The 15,246-nt window shown below is 38.9% G+C and overlaps 1 protein-coding gene across 1 annotated transcript in view; it reads right to left on the reverse strand.

The window, feature by feature from the left end:
- GFM2 (GTP dependent ribosome recycling factor mitochondrial 2) overlaps positions 1–15,214 on the reverse strand; it is a 15,325-nt gene extending 111 nt beyond the window's left edge. Inside the window, exons 1-17 of the mRNA XM_042825991.1 lie at positions 15,102–15,214; positions 14,730–14,819; positions 13,915–13,999; positions 13,104–13,149; positions 11,870–11,967; positions 10,684–10,809; positions 10,226–10,314; positions 8,986–9,074; positions 8,685–8,745; positions 8,413–8,598; positions 5,776–5,856; positions 4,129–4,277; positions 3,520–3,663; positions 3,339–3,438; positions 2,572–2,761; positions 930–1,006; positions 216–423 (exon numbers count right to left, since the gene is read on the reverse strand). Of these exons, the coding sequence (XP_042681925.1) occupies positions 216–423; positions 930–1,006; positions 2,572–2,761; positions 3,339–3,438; positions 3,520–3,663; positions 4,129–4,277; positions 5,776–5,856; positions 8,413–8,598; positions 8,685–8,745; positions 8,986–9,074; positions 10,226–10,314; positions 10,684–10,809; positions 11,870–11,967; positions 13,104–13,149; positions 13,915–13,999; positions 14,730–14,792 (1,792 nt within the window). The 5' untranslated portion in view covers positions 14,793–14,819; positions 15,102–15,214. The remainder of the gene's footprint in view (positions 1–215; positions 424–929; positions 1,007–2,571; positions 2,762–3,338; positions 3,439–3,519; positions 3,664–4,128; positions 4,278–5,775; positions 5,857–8,412; positions 8,599–8,684; positions 8,746–8,985; positions 9,075–10,225; positions 10,315–10,683; positions 10,810–11,869; positions 11,968–13,103; positions 13,150–13,914; positions 14,000–14,729; positions 14,820–15,101) is intronic.
- Between the last annotated feature and the right edge of the window lie 32 nt (positions 15,215–15,246).

A 15,246-nucleotide genomic window follows, 5' to 3' on the forward strand; every position in this document is an offset into this window, starting at 1 on the left:
CAAGTTGAAGGAGGGAAGATTTAGGTTGGATGTTAGGGGGAAGTTCTTTACAAGGAGAGTGGTTAGGCCCTGGAACGGGCTGCCCAGGAAGGTTGTGGATGCCCCGTCCTTGGACGTGTTCAAGGCCAGGTTGGACGGGATCCTGGGCAACCTGATCTGAATGTGTGTGTTTGGTGGCCCTGCTAGGCAGGGGGGTTGGAACTACATGATCCTTGAGGTCCCTTCCAACCCGGGTGATTCTGTGATTCTGTGTGATTCTGTGTGATTCTTAGACTCCTTCTTACCTGTGGCTTGTGCAGCATTCAGGATGGTTTCTCTGTAGGCTATCTGAAGTGGTCCCAAATATGTCTCTATTCCATATTCACGTTTGATTCGGTCATGAATGATCTCTATATGCAGTTCTCCCATGCCACAAAGAATGGTCTAATGAGATGACAGTTAAGAGAGAGGCAGAAGAACATAGAAAACTCAGGTTTTCATAAGAACTGTTTAAACAAGGGCTCATGGGCTCTTAATACCTTCTTAAAAATATTTCAAATTCTAAGGAGCCTTGAGAAAAAAAACGACGGGACTACTTGATGTCATGCAAGAAACATCCTAAGTGACACAGCAATTCCTGTTGTAAAACCACTAGGTAAAAGAACATCTTACATTAGCTTAAAGATTATGTAATTCAAATTCTTTAACTTCGTGAAGAACTCTCAAAACATGCAGAAAATAGGATGACCTCCTTTACTCTGTAAAGTATATGCACACAAGGTTCAATTTTAGCTTGTTTAGAGGCTCACAGCTTTGTACCTACACGATACGAACACTGAGATAAGCTTTTCATTCACAGTAATCTAAGTACGTAAACTAACTGAAGAGTGGTCCTGACAGTTCTAAAATAAAGTTTAATTACAAGGTGAGGAATAGAAGATTCATCTTACCTGTCCTGTGTCAGGATCTATTTTCACTTTCAAACTTGGATCTTCACGCTGAAGGCAGCTCAATGCATTATCCAAGTCTGTATATAAACAACAAACACCATATCCAAAGAGGCTTCAGTAATTTGAGAATCACAGTGAATCCCTAAACAACACTTTCCTTGTAGGGTCATATCTTATTCTCAGAAGTAGTCTAAAGGACCCTAGAGAAGCATGTATTTTTGTAGACACTCAACTCAAATTACACACAACTTGCAACTTCTTTCCAACAAATTAACTGCATGCTAGAGAGCTTCTGTAACTGATTAGTCTTCCTAAATAGCAAAACACCAAGCAAAAGCTGAACAATCTCCATGCAACATTTAGAGACAGAAGCTTTTGAATAAAATGATCTCACTTAAAAATAATAGCTTAAAGGAAAAATAACCTGTTTAAATTCTATCATGAAAAATACATTTCTCCAAGTCATATTTTACACTTGTATAAAGACACATATGAAAATTTAAGTGTTTCACCAAACAGTAAAAAGCACCATTCCCTTTTTACAGATGAGAAAAATAGCTGTCTTATATGATTTACCTACATTTTTACAGATGAGTTCAACAAGAAGTTAAAATGCAAATATTTTTTTCTGATTCCCCATTATGTTGTACAAGTGGCAATGAAAACAGCTATAAAAAAGAGCAATGATGGAAAAATAAACTCACAGCTGAAACTGCATTTATCTACTTCACAGAATTTGGGGAAAAAAAAAAAACAAACACCGTGACAGAAACAACTTGCAACCCAGCAGCTCAGACTGCAAGACAGTTGGTGCAAAATACACATTCTACCTAGCTCCATGCCATCATACTACAGTGGTACTTATTTTTCTTTTGCCTTTACCCTCCAACCATGCTCAGCTTTGTTGGAATGTCAATAGATGGTAAAAACTTTCAAACAGGTTCTCTGGTATAGATTTTTGTGGAAGACAGTAAGATTAAAGGTCACACTGCATAGATAAACCCTAACTAGACATACAGCAGTTTTGGTAAGAGGAGACTTTGCACCACACTATAAAACTGTGAATGCTGTCGGAAAAAAAGCACAGGATAGCTCAAGGCTAGCTGTACAGAGACACTGCACAGCATCCTCCCATAACTACAGCAAAACAAAGCATGATAATAAGAAAGGAAGGAGAAAACTTCCCATAGGGAAGGGAGCATATGTACAGGAGGGGGAACAGCTGTTTATGAGGGTGGATAGTTATAGGACAAAGGGAAATGGTTTTAAACTGAGACAGAGGAGGTTTAGGTTAAATATTAAGAGGAAGTTTTTCATTTAGAGGGTGGTGATGCACAGGTTGCCCAAGGAGGTTGTGGATGCCCCATCCCTGGAGGCATTCAAGGCCAGGCCGGATGTGGCTCTGGGCAGCATGGTTTCATGGCTGGCGACCCTGCACATAGCAGGGGAGTTGAAACTAGATAATCACCGAGGTCCTTTTCAACTCAGCCTGTTCTATGATCCTATGAGACAAATGCCTCTATGGCTTCAAAATTAAGAATTATGGCTTTTCTGAAACACAAAAATCACTGGAGTAGTAATAGCAAAGAGTACTGACAGCCACAGTCTAAAAGGCCTTTCCTCCTCTGCAGCTACACTGTACCTTGTTGCTTGGCCATTGAAGGAGGTTCAATGGTACAGAAGAAGACAGGCTCCGGAACCTCAACACCTGCCAGCAGAAGTCTCTCCACGTTACTGGTGTTCCTCTGCTCTCCCCCAGCACTCCTTCCAGCTTGGCGTGCTGCAGCTACAGCTGAAGCTTTTGATGACACTAGCGTATCTCCAGTGGCACTCTACAGATCAGTTCCCAGTGATTCCATAAGAGAGGAAGCAGCAGGGGATGGGGGGTTGTTAAAATGAAACCACAGTCATAGAGAACAGTACATCGGTATATGAAAACGTGCTTATGCATTCCAGAATAGCTTACATTTTGGAAATTCTGGGCAAATGATATCTATCCAGATTGCTCAGGCACTGAAACACTTTGGGAGCGTGAAACAAGTATATTTCAACTTAAACTGCTGTTTTTTTTTTTAAATGAACTTTCAATATCACCCTGAGGCCTCCCTAGGGCATTACGCAGCATTGGCATCGTGAGAGTTACATTATAGATAAAAGGTTAGAACCCTACTAAAATACAATGTCCTGAGGTTCAGCTCTTTCCACATATCAGCACAGACTTTCTCACATCATTTATTTACATGTCTGCACTGTAATTTTTCAGATTAGGAGGAAGTAATTATGTATACTTAAAATAATGCAAATTTGCATATGTAAAAACAATCAAGATATACTTGAGATACAGAAGCACAGAGGGGAAAGACACACTAGTAAAACAAGCTTTCTTTAAAAATAAGTATTTTCAATTACCTGTTTTAAGCCAACAGCAAGGGCAATGTTTCCAGGCATTAGTGATGGTATTTCAATTTGTTGATCAGCAAAAGGCAAGAGCAGACGGCTCATTCTCTCCCTGTACATTAAATCATTTAATTGTTCATGACTTCAACAGACATCCAAATGCTACACTAACCCACAGCCTGCTTGTACTCACGTGCAACTTTTGTTAATATTATATACAGCCGACTGAGGTTTCAGTGAACCTGAATAAATGCGAATGAAAACTAATGGTCCACGACACTTATCATGGAGAACTTTAAATGCCAGGGCACACAGGTCATCATCATTGTACCAGTGTCTGCAAAACAGAAGCCACAACAAAAAGCACACTTGTAGGACTAGCCCACTTCAAACCCACTCTTATATAATTGTCCACTCACTTAAGAACCTGTATATGTCTAATTGCAATATTAGCAGAGACATTTTAAATATACATTTTAGATATGCTAACTTCAGCTTACCCAATTCTACCATTCTAAAATATGGCAGAGGTCATGTGACTCAACCAATACTAGAGATGATCCCTGGACTCCAGCACTCCAACTGTAAAATGTCAGTATTCTCAGACTAAAAGACTGGAACTCTAATTGCACAGCAGGTTCAGTACTTGGTAGCTTTTAGGTCTGCACATCTGTACTGTTATTTAACAACTAAAACCAGTAAGCATTTGCAAAGATATCAGTGGTCAATGTTATTTTCTCTCTTTGCACTTTCTCTACTTGCTTTTCCTTTTCGTTGACCCTCCCTTTCTTACTCCACTTACAGAAACTCATAGGAACGCTCATGAGGTGCGGGCAAATACATAGTAATAGCATCCAGTAACGGCTGCACTCCCCTGTTCTTCAGTGCACTGCCACAGAGCACTGGTACAGCCTTCTGAGCTAGGGTGACTCTGCGTATAGCAGACCGTAGCTGCAAAAAAAGAAAGAAAAGAAAAAAGAAAAAAGGCTTTCTGTTGAGTTGTGAACAGCATTTTAACTTCAGCATTCCAGCTACCAGATATTACTATCAGATTTTGCTCAAGTACTGAGGAAATGACAAACTCTTTTATAGATTTTTTTTTCTTTACAGAAAAAAAATTAACAAAGAATGTTCACTACTGGTAAATAGTGCCTTTTTAAACTTCATTAAGCATGACAATAAGACTATTAATGTGTAAAAAATGCCCAAGGACAATCTAACAGACTTCAAACATTGTACTCAAGTACATGTCAAGTACCACTTTGACATGTAAGTTATTACCATGTAATCAGCAGGCTTTGCAGTTAGCAGTAATTGTTCATAAAGTGATTCCAGAAACTGGGAATAAGCAGGTTATAGCAAGTAATGCACACAACACTGAGTAAAAAAGATGACTGGAGCTACCATGTTTGTCTTGGGCAGCAGTGTCTGCACGGACAGTACACTGTGCTGTTGCAGGGCAGTGCCATCTGCAAGCACATGGGTGGCTCATGGACAACCAAGCTACTTATCAGAACTGCTGTCAGTAAATGCTCTTGCATGCACAGTGCTGCCCAACAGCTCCCATTGGCTGGAGACAGCCTGCAGAGGCCCAGTTCTCAAGTCCAGTAAAGACTAGTTGCTTCATTAAATTACTCACAAGGATCCTGTTTCAAGATTTTAAACAACGGTGATTTTTGCTTATGTCTTTTCATTTGAAGATGTTAATCACACTGATTATAAGCTTTGCCAGCTTCTACTCCTCCATTTAAAAGTACCTATGCTCTGTTGTTTTAGTACAGTCATTATATCGTGTTGCATTTATAAGTTCTCATCTTTCCTATGTAACAATTTTATTGAGAAAGCCCATTTATTCCAGTACAAATTTGACAGGCATCAATATGTTATTTATAGACAAGAATAATTAATTTATTCACTTCTATCAATTAAAAAAATATTTTAGCAAGGCTACCATTTTCCAGTCAGAGCATGCGAGACTGTGCTACCAAACTGAAACTACAAAAAAACCACCCTTTTTTATTATGAAAGTTTTGCCTCACCAGTTTCAACATGTAGTGTCTCAAGAGCCAACCAACTCCTAGTGACTGAAATGCTACTTTTGTTAATGAGACTCTGTAGCTCAGACACACCGGGCTGATCCTATCTGGAAATTTCATTTGTGTTTCTCTAAAGTTTTTTGCAGCAGCCTGTCAATGAAGATCACCCATAAAGGTTGAACTGTTACAGCTGTGCCCTGCATGTTTGAGAATTAGCATTAATATATGATCGCATACAATTCATATTAAGCTTGAATGTATCTTGTCCTAAGTTCACAATACCATAGAATCACTACAGAAGCTGGTGAATGCACAACTGTAAAACCATATCTGCACATGCCAAAGGCAAAGTAGTCTCAACCTTCAAAATGACAGTGAAAATTTATTTATAAATAACAAAAGGTAAACATTACCTTGTTGGATGGTACTAGGTCAAAATTTTCGCTGTGTTCTCCTAGAATCAGTTCAGCAAATTCATCATCCAGATCTGCAACCTTCAATAGAATAGTTCTGCCTTATTATTTGGTAGACAGTAGTTTCCACATTGGTCACAAATCTTAGATAGTTAGAAAATACAGCAAAATAGAGAAGGAATTAAGCTTTTAAAGATATCGGAGATCATAAACTTAAGCAACACAGAAGATACATTTCACATCTCCTATCTCAACTCAGTTATTATAAATTTTCTTTTCAGATTTATGAATATCACTTAAATTTCACATTAAAAAATAAATCCTTCACTTGTATTACAGAATGTCACTTATAAGCAAAACTGTTTAATCCCTCTCTCAATAATGCAACTATTGTGAGAGCTAAGCAAAGCATGTTAAATTATCTTCTAAAATGCAGTATTTAATTATATTCTACTTGACAGCATAAGCTAGATAGGACAAGCTTTTGCTGTCCTTCCCAGTGTTTAAGGCTTTTATACTGCTTCTGCAGAATTAATCTCCTCTGAAGGAGAAAAGCAAGAGCCTTTACAGAACCAGTTTTACAGAGAAAATTATGCAAATACTAGTTTCAAAAAAGCACAAGGGAAAAGAAAAGTCATCATCTTAAAGCTACTGTCAGGCATGACATCAGTAGGAGAAAGAATGTTGGGATGTGTCCCCAAAAAAATGAAAAAGCCTGCAGCTGTATTCGACAGCCATGGAGGGCACAACTGAATAGACTTTGAACTTAAAAAAAAGCTGAAATCTGAACTAAGCAGAAAGTGACTTTTGTGAGCCAGTGAATGCAGCTAGGAAAAAAAAAAAACAACAAAAAAAACCAACAAAACAACAGATAAGCCTTCAGGGTATTTTGACCTTCTTCCTGTCAGAAGCTTGGAGGTCTAAGAGATCATCTGTGTTTTCAAACTGTTCTAATTAGCTTATTAATTAAACATATTTCAAACCTTGAGTCACATACACCATTGCTCCACTGCACATCCACTGAGGTACTATGCTCCCTTCAGTAGCTACAACAGGAATTGACCAAATATTGAAACAAATCTTTGATAAGCAATTAGAAGTCTAATTAAGCCAACAGATAAAACATGAGAGAGAGAGAAAAAAGTCTTGTGTTTATTTGGTTAAATAGAAGCCAAATTTACCAGAGATGACCAGTAGTCAGATTACTAAATTTTACATTTTAAATTTTTGTTAAAAATAAGCATTATTAAAGTAGAGCAAAAAATATTTTAGGAATAGGAGGTTATCTGAATTATTACACTACTGGGCCACCTCATCCTACTTCAGGAAGGGCCCAGAAGCTAAAGAAAAAAAAATACAATAAAAAAAAAAAAAAGATTAAAAACCCACTTTTCTTATCCTGATTTCTATCTGAGATTCCTTAAGAGCAGAGGCTGAGCAACAACATTCCCATTTAAAACCTGAATATTCTGAAAACGAGGTGTATTTCACTGAACTCAGAGCACATCAAAATGGATCACACGGACTGATGTTTCACGTGGAACAGAAAGCCCAGCATCACCTATCATATCTAGCAATATGTGATCCAAATTCGCATGGAAGGCAGTTCTCAAATGGAACAAAACCTCTGACAAACATAACTGTTAACTTCTTGTATTTTTGCATATATAGCACTACGTTTGGATGTAACTGCTACTACATTTCTAAGGCTGTATAAAAGCAATTAAAGTTCTAGGCTGTTCTAAAGTTCTAAGATGGCAAAAGACGCCATGTGAACCAACTTGATACTAAATTTAGGGTCTATTTTTAGGAGCTCACTACTTATGAAATGTGCAAAATGGCAAATACTCCCTAAGTAACATCCAGCAACATCCATATTAAGCATGTTCTGCCATCACATGTCACAATATGCACTAAAAGTCTTTTATCAAAGAAAAGCAAATAAAGAAAATCTGAAATCGGTTTATCAAGGACAAACGCAGTACCTTGCACCTGTGACAACACAAGTCTATGTACTAACACAGAATGGGGATCAAACACCTAGAAAGTAGGCCTGTGGAGCTAAAGACAACTTCAGGTCCTGCTTGACCAGTGAAAACAAATCAGCAACACACCCTCTGACAAATGCTAACTGCAAAATGGGCTGTATCAGCAAGAGTACTGAGTGGATAAAGGCAAGCAGTTATCACTAGCTTCTCACCTTCTATTTGTGAAGCTACATCTTAGACGCTGTGGTTTTAGGTTTCCCAGCACAAAAGAAAGACAAACAGTGGGAAATCCAACTGAAAACCACAAGGTGCTATGTCAGAACACAGTGGGACACCCTCAGAGATGAGTGTGTCTAACTTGGGAAGGAGGTAGGACAAGGAGCATTGCCATAACAACTCAGGAAATTTCCATATAGACAAAAAGAAATAATGTGTTTGCAAAAATGATCAAACACTGGGATGTTGCCTTGAAAGATGAAATTTCCATCCTTAGGAACCTGAAAGCACAGCTGAACAAGGGCCAGAGCAACCCGCTCTAAAGCTGAAATTAGCCCTGTTTTTAGCAAATCACTGCACTAGATGCCTTCAAAGGTCCCTTTGTTCTAAATAACTGTTTTAAATGCATTATGCATTTACTTTAGAACTTTACTTGTTCTATTAAGGTATTTCTAGCATCCTGGACTTCTTGGAACAGGCTGGGATTATCCGACTCTATCAGTGGCTTTTGCTCAAAAAATATGCCATCATCCAAATCAGATGTAGGTTTCCAAATGATTTGCTCCTTAGTCACAACATCAACCAGTCCTCTGAAGGTTTTGGCTTCCCCAATGGGCAACTGAAAGTAGAACAGAAATTTTAGAGAGTTGAAAAATAATAAAGGTGTTCAATTAAAAAGAAATGCAGGTAAATTTCTAAGCTTACCTGTAAAATCAAAGGTTTTGTCTTCAACTTTTGTTTGATACTCTCAACAGCATATGCAAAACTGTATTAAAACAACAGATATTGTTACAACAAATGTAATGATATAGTAAAAAAGTTTACTCTTATTTGTTGTAAGAAGTACTTCCACAATTACACGACATATGTAACCAAACAATTAAAGATGTGTACAGCACATATTAACATAAAACACCAGTTCTGTGCTCAACAGAACATCTTCAACTTGATCAGAAACGTTCTCTTATGATGTTTTTAACAGTGATTAAAACAACTGTATGAATACCTTGCCCTGTTTTTGTCCATCTTGTTCAAAAAGCAGATTCGTGGTATCTGATGTTTGTCAGCTTGTCTCCACACTGTCAGAGTTTGGGCCTACACAAAAAGGCAAAACGGTAACGTTAGTATTGACAGAGCAACTACATACACATTTCCTTAGATGAGAGGTCAAGCATCTTTTCTTCATCTTGTGTTCCTGCTGCTAAGAGACTGAGCTCAGAGTAAGAGAAGGGAATTGTGCTGAATGCGTTGTGACAAGCCTTTATCTAGACAGAGGAGCTCCAGAAGCAGCTCTGTCACAGCTCTTCCTTCCTCTGTTGTCTTTCCTCCACTAAGGGTACAGAGGAAAGAGAACAGGGAGAGAAGATAAGCACTGCATGGGATCTACAATGAAGTTATTCACTGGAGTGTGGTAGCCTACACTTAAGGCTTAAGATACTGCCAAAACACTTATACATGTACTCATGCTACACAGAGGACACAAAAAAATTAGTGTGGTTGAGCTAATTATTGACATACTGCTGAGTCATTTTTGAGGCTCATTCAAAGCTAAAACAGGTATGCAGGAAAATCAGTGCAGATTTAGGAATAGTCTGCTATCAGCAGATGCAAATAATACACTTCCTACATGTTTTCAGAAAAAAACAGAACAAAACAAAACACAAGCAGCTCTAATTTTTTGTTGTTGATGGCTGTGGAGGGTTTCAGGCTCATACACGACACTAAGTAATGCTTTCCAGTAGTATGTTAAAAATGTGACTAACACTGACCAAGACTTCCCTCATCCTTTACCTAGGGAAAAGATACGTATTAAATTCAGTGTTCCACATGACATGTAACTTTTCTATGGAACTGAAGCATCAAATCAAAGTCAAACACCAGCCGGGCTACACATCTTCTGCACTATGCCCCAGTGAGCTTATTAAACAGGGCACAGTGTGGTGGTGGTGGGGAGAGGTTAATTCTGGGTGAAAATGATTAATTTTTTTACATGGAAGCAGAAAATGAGATGTGAACAGATGCCCATTTCTATCCACAGCTGGAGATAGCCAGAAGCCTTCACATCAATCTGCATTTGTTAAAAAAAGCAGAACAACAACACAGTAACCAAAGCAACAATAGATAACAGACTTTGGAGAGAACCCCGTTTATTTCTCCCTCATTACCATAGGAATTCCTATACATTTAAGGTAAACATTTCAGCCTCTTTTAATTTGGAAATAAAAAAAGTTAACAGTCATTTTTACCTCAACACCAGCTGAAGCATCAAACACTGCTACTGCTCCATCCAGGACTCTCAAGCAACGTTCAACTTCCACTGTGAAGTCCACATGACCTAAAAAACAATTGAAAAAACTCAAATTCACAACCTGAATTACCATTATCACAACTCACACAGGCAACATCTACAGATCATTGCAACTTTTTTCTTTAATGTTTAAAAACACGTCATAATTACTGTCTTACCTTTCAGAGAACTCAAGTCCTTGAAAGACACAGGCTGTTCTTGAGCTAACCTTGAACAAGTCAGACCAGGCTGCAGAAAACACTAGCTAGTCAAAGGTCAGCAGAGCTCAGTACAGGCTTATTTACTGCAGCAATTCAACCAGCTAAATATCAGACTACATTCAGGACCCAAGTTCAGCAATGCTTCACCTCCTCTACTCTTTCATAACATTACAGGAGTAGCACTAAAGCACAGTACCTGGGGTATCAATCAGGTTGATTCTGTAGTCCTTCCAGTCAAAAGTAACAGCAGCAGATTGAATGGTAATACCACGTTCTCGTTCCTGTACCATAAAATCTGTTACTGTGTCTCCATCATCGACATCTGCGAGCAGGAAACAGGGTTACAACTGGGTACATAAGTAATTCAAACACTAAGCTGTCTTGGAATAAAGACAGTGAGATATTTGGAAATACTCCCCCTTTGTAAACGATCAAATTATGAAAACTTTTCTAAGTCACGGAATTACAACATTGGACCATACACCAGGTTGCCAATGCAAGGAACAAATCATTTGTAAATTGAAAACAATCGATTCCATCAACTTTTTTTCATTTTTAATCAGAGAAATACACTGTGTAGAAACTTAAAAGTTAAGCAACACTGTGAGAAATCTAAAAAATTACAGCAAGGTCCAAAATCATGAATAAATGACACTTCTGAAACGAGAGGCTGCACTCTTTGTACACAACCTGACATTTTAAAATTTAATAGTTGAAACTCAAAGTTAGAGATAGACTTCAGTTTAAAAGCTAAGACTTCCTATTATTTGTATTTTTAATAGAAACAGAGAAAGTCCCATATTTTGAAAATATGCATAATATGCAAAACAAGCATATCACCAAGGTCACTCCCCAAGGCTCACACCTTCTAACATTCTCCTGTGTAGCAGAGGAAACGCCACTAAATTTAAAAGGTCAAAGGCACCATAAATGAAGGCAGCTTTGATTTTCTCAGTCTTAAAAGATTTCAGTGAGAGCTGCTGCAGAAAGGAATTCTTCCCTTTGGTAGGACTTAAAATACAGATTAGTTTTTGGTAATCTGGCCCCTTGACACATCAAAATGAATCCGGAGGAGCAGCTTTGCCAAAACAATCAATGAACAACGCACGAAACAAAATAAACTTCTGAGTAAGTGTTAAACAAATAACAGTGTATGAAAAAGAAAAAAATGAATCAAGAAGCTCTCAACTGCTTTAGAACTGCAAGTGCAACCACATTCAAACACAATAGAAAACACATTACAATTTCATCAAATTGAAGAACAACTTTGAAACAAAAGGCTTCTATGCTAAAAACTGTACCACCAATCTCACTGCATGAGATTGCCACAATTGTCAAATCTCTCACAGCTATGGAAATACAAATATATATATATTGCTAACCTCCAAGTGTTCTTATGTATCCAGAGTAATACAGCATTCTTTCTGTTGTTGTTGTTTTCCCTGCGTCAATATGGGCCATGATACCAATGTTACGGATTCTGCATAAAGCAAAAACAGCCTTTAATGTGGCACTTTTTTCCAGTGATGTTTTTGGCACGAACAATTCACACTTGCTAAGCATAGCACACAAGATGAATAGGGTTTTTTCCTGTCACTTAACTGATAGAATACATGTGCTGATTGCGAAGTACGATAGCACTGAAATGGTGAATTTTCTTCTCAGTGGCAATACTCAGTAGTTCTGGAACAGGTTTCCACACTTCACTTCTGTACCTGCTTAGCCTCATTCTGCACTCACACGTCTCCTCTACATATGGAAACAGCCCTATCACCTTCTTGTATGTTCCAACCCCTAAATCCTAGTGACTAGAACAGTCCATTGCATGTATCACAGAATCACAGGATCACAGAGGTTGTAAGGGACTTCTGGAGATCACACTGCCCAGCCCCCTGCTAAAGCAGGTTTCCTGGGGTAGGTTGCACAGGAAAATGTCCAGGTGGCTTTTGAATATCTGCAGAGAAGGAGACTCTGCAGCCTCTCTAGACAACCATGTTCCAATGCTCTGTCACCATCACAGTAAAGCTTTTCCTCATGTTTGTATGGTGCTTACTGTGCTGCAGTTTGTGCCTGCTGCCCCTCTGTCCTGGCCCCATCCACTGACCATAAGATATTTGTAAGTGTTGATATTTATGTCCCAAATCTAGCTTGCAAGTTCTCATGAAGTTGTATGAGATTTTGTTCAGACAGATCTTTTCTGAGGTACCTTGCCCAGAGGCTTCCAAGCAGTTCTTCTCATTGCAGGCTTGTAATCAGATGCCATCATTATGATTGGCTGAATTAGCCCTCAAGACAGAGGCACCCCTCATGTCATTTCTGTGATAGCCCAGCCCCTAATTGCTTTGCCCGTATTAATTAAGGCCATCATCTCTACAGCTAAACACAAGGAAAACAGTGCTGCCCATGGTGGTGGACTGCATGCCAAGAAGCTCCTCCACCTCATTTAGATCTCTCTGACACTCACACTGAAACGTCAGAAAGTTGAAAACAAGGAAGTGTGAACTGCAATTTAAAACATGTATTTAAGTAACACCAACAGCAACAACCCTTGACATTGTACCACATCAGTTCCTCTTGCTATCAGTTACATAGGGAGAATAAGCTGCACTGACGTACCTGGATATATGAGGATTAACGACAGAACGCAGAGATTTAACATCTCCTGGAGACAAAGAAAACAAAAACGACTTGTCAGACTGATCCCAACAAGAAATTATTGATTTTAACAAAATTAAGTGAATTAAGAAAACTCCTAAAAAGCTTATCTGAAACAAAGATTCAGAGCCACAACTCTTGAAAACTCCTAATTCTCACCCATCCCCAATTACTAAAGATCTGTATTTCACTTTCAAAACATTTCTCACTCTCTTTCACACATGGAACTCTTCAGAGCTTTAACTTGGAAACAACAGGAAAAAAACAACACGAGGGAAAAAAATATCACCAGACCAGTGAAGTCTTACTCTGCAGAAGCAGTAACTAATCAGGCCACAACTCTCTTCTGCCCTAACTCTACAAAGAAAAGAGAATGATGGTTACTTCAGACTTCCTTCTACTCAACCATAGATGTCTCTCTTTGCTTTTGTGCAACATGCTGGCTATCATCAATTAGCCAATGACCTATTAATATTAATACTTTAGGCAATTGGACAGGGATTACTGCATCTTTCATAGCTAATCTGGCTTTTTATCCACCTGTTTTTTCCCTTTTTCTTATTTCCTAATCTTTATACTACAAAACTACTGAGAAAACAGCAGCAATTAAAAACCATTCTTCCCAATCCTTGAACCTTTTAACCACTCTGTGCTTCAAATGTCAAATATTATCAATGAAATTTTGAAGGCATTTTTACTCACTTCTAAGTAACTCCTAGCAATAAGTCATAAATTAAATTCAGAAGAATAAAAATACAATTTGAAAGCATACTTGGTGGAGAGCTGTAGTTCCTTTCACTGCTGTTTTGCTGCGTCACACTTAGGACTATAACTTTTGGCTTCCTGAAACATGAATGCTGGCAATGGAAGGAAATAGAGAACACACACAACTGTCACAGTAGGGAATTAATAATCATAACTCATTATTAATTCGTAGGCATAGAATCATAGAATAATAGAATCAGAGAATGGCCTGGGTTGAAAAGGACCACAATGTTTCAACCCCCTGCTATGTGCAGGATCACCAACTACCAGACCAGGCTGCCCAGAGCCACATCCAGCCTGGCCTTGAATGTCTCCAGGGATGGGGAATACACAGCCTCCTTGGGGCAACCATAGGCATAATTTTTCCAGTTGTACAGAATGAAATATAAATGTGATCTGAATCAACTGATGCTCATTAGGTATTTACATAAACTGAAATTACCACCAGTGTGGAAGCAGCAGCACAGCCTGAGCTTAAATAAGAGCGCAATCTCAACAGTATTCGGGAAGTCCAGTAAAAATGTGTGATATTATCAAAGCAAGCTGTCAACAGCCACAGCATTTTATACATGCCTAAATACCATACAAATGCAACAGCAAAAAATGTCGTGTATCAGAGGTGTTTAAAAGACTTTAGAAAAAAGTAACACAACTTCCACATTCTGACATATGAGAAGCCCAACCTCAACATGAGTTTATGTCGCTCATTTTATCTCCAAAGACCAAAATAAAATAAAATGAAATAAAATGGTTTACTCGGTGTAACTTAGGTGATCTCTTTACACTCAGGCATTAAGTATTAAAATTTGGGAAGGCGTTTACCTGACTGCACAAACTTGACAATTTCAGTGCGTTCACTGAAAACTTCCTCATGATTCTCCACATTCTGGCTGCTGTCTCTAAAGACGTTCCCTGCCAAAAAATAAAATGAGATAAGCACCACACCGAAGGCCTGCTTCTTTCTGGAAGCTGTGCTGTCCTTTGTGGGCACTGTTTTCACACGACCAATAGCTTTTCACCCCGGATCGCTGTTTCTCTCGTCAGACTGCAGTGGAAGTGCTGCGGGACCTTCAGCACACGGCACAGCCACACACACTCAGGGTTTGCGAGCGCACTGCCCATGGAAAGCCGCAGCCAGCACCGCAGAACACGCAGCAACGCATTGCGCACGGAATGCTGGTTCGGGAAACGCACCCTTTTGCTCTTGAAAGCGGTGAAAAGTACGCTTTTTAAAGCAGACAAAATCAGACGCTACATCGCCAAAGCGCCCCAGGACGCACCACGGTCCGCCGCACGGCACAACAGCGCCGAGCCGCACCGGAAGGTGCGCTCCTCATTG

This window comes from Centrocercus urophasianus, unplaced genomic scaffold (assembly GCF_019232065.1).
Source record: "Centrocercus urophasianus isolate 14NV4802_14NV808 unplaced genomic scaffold, USGS_Curo_1.0 seq_25, whole genome shotgun sequence".
In the NCBI taxonomy this organism is placed as follows: domain Eukaryota; kingdom Metazoa; phylum Chordata; class Aves; order Galliformes; family Phasianidae; genus Centrocercus; species Centrocercus urophasianus.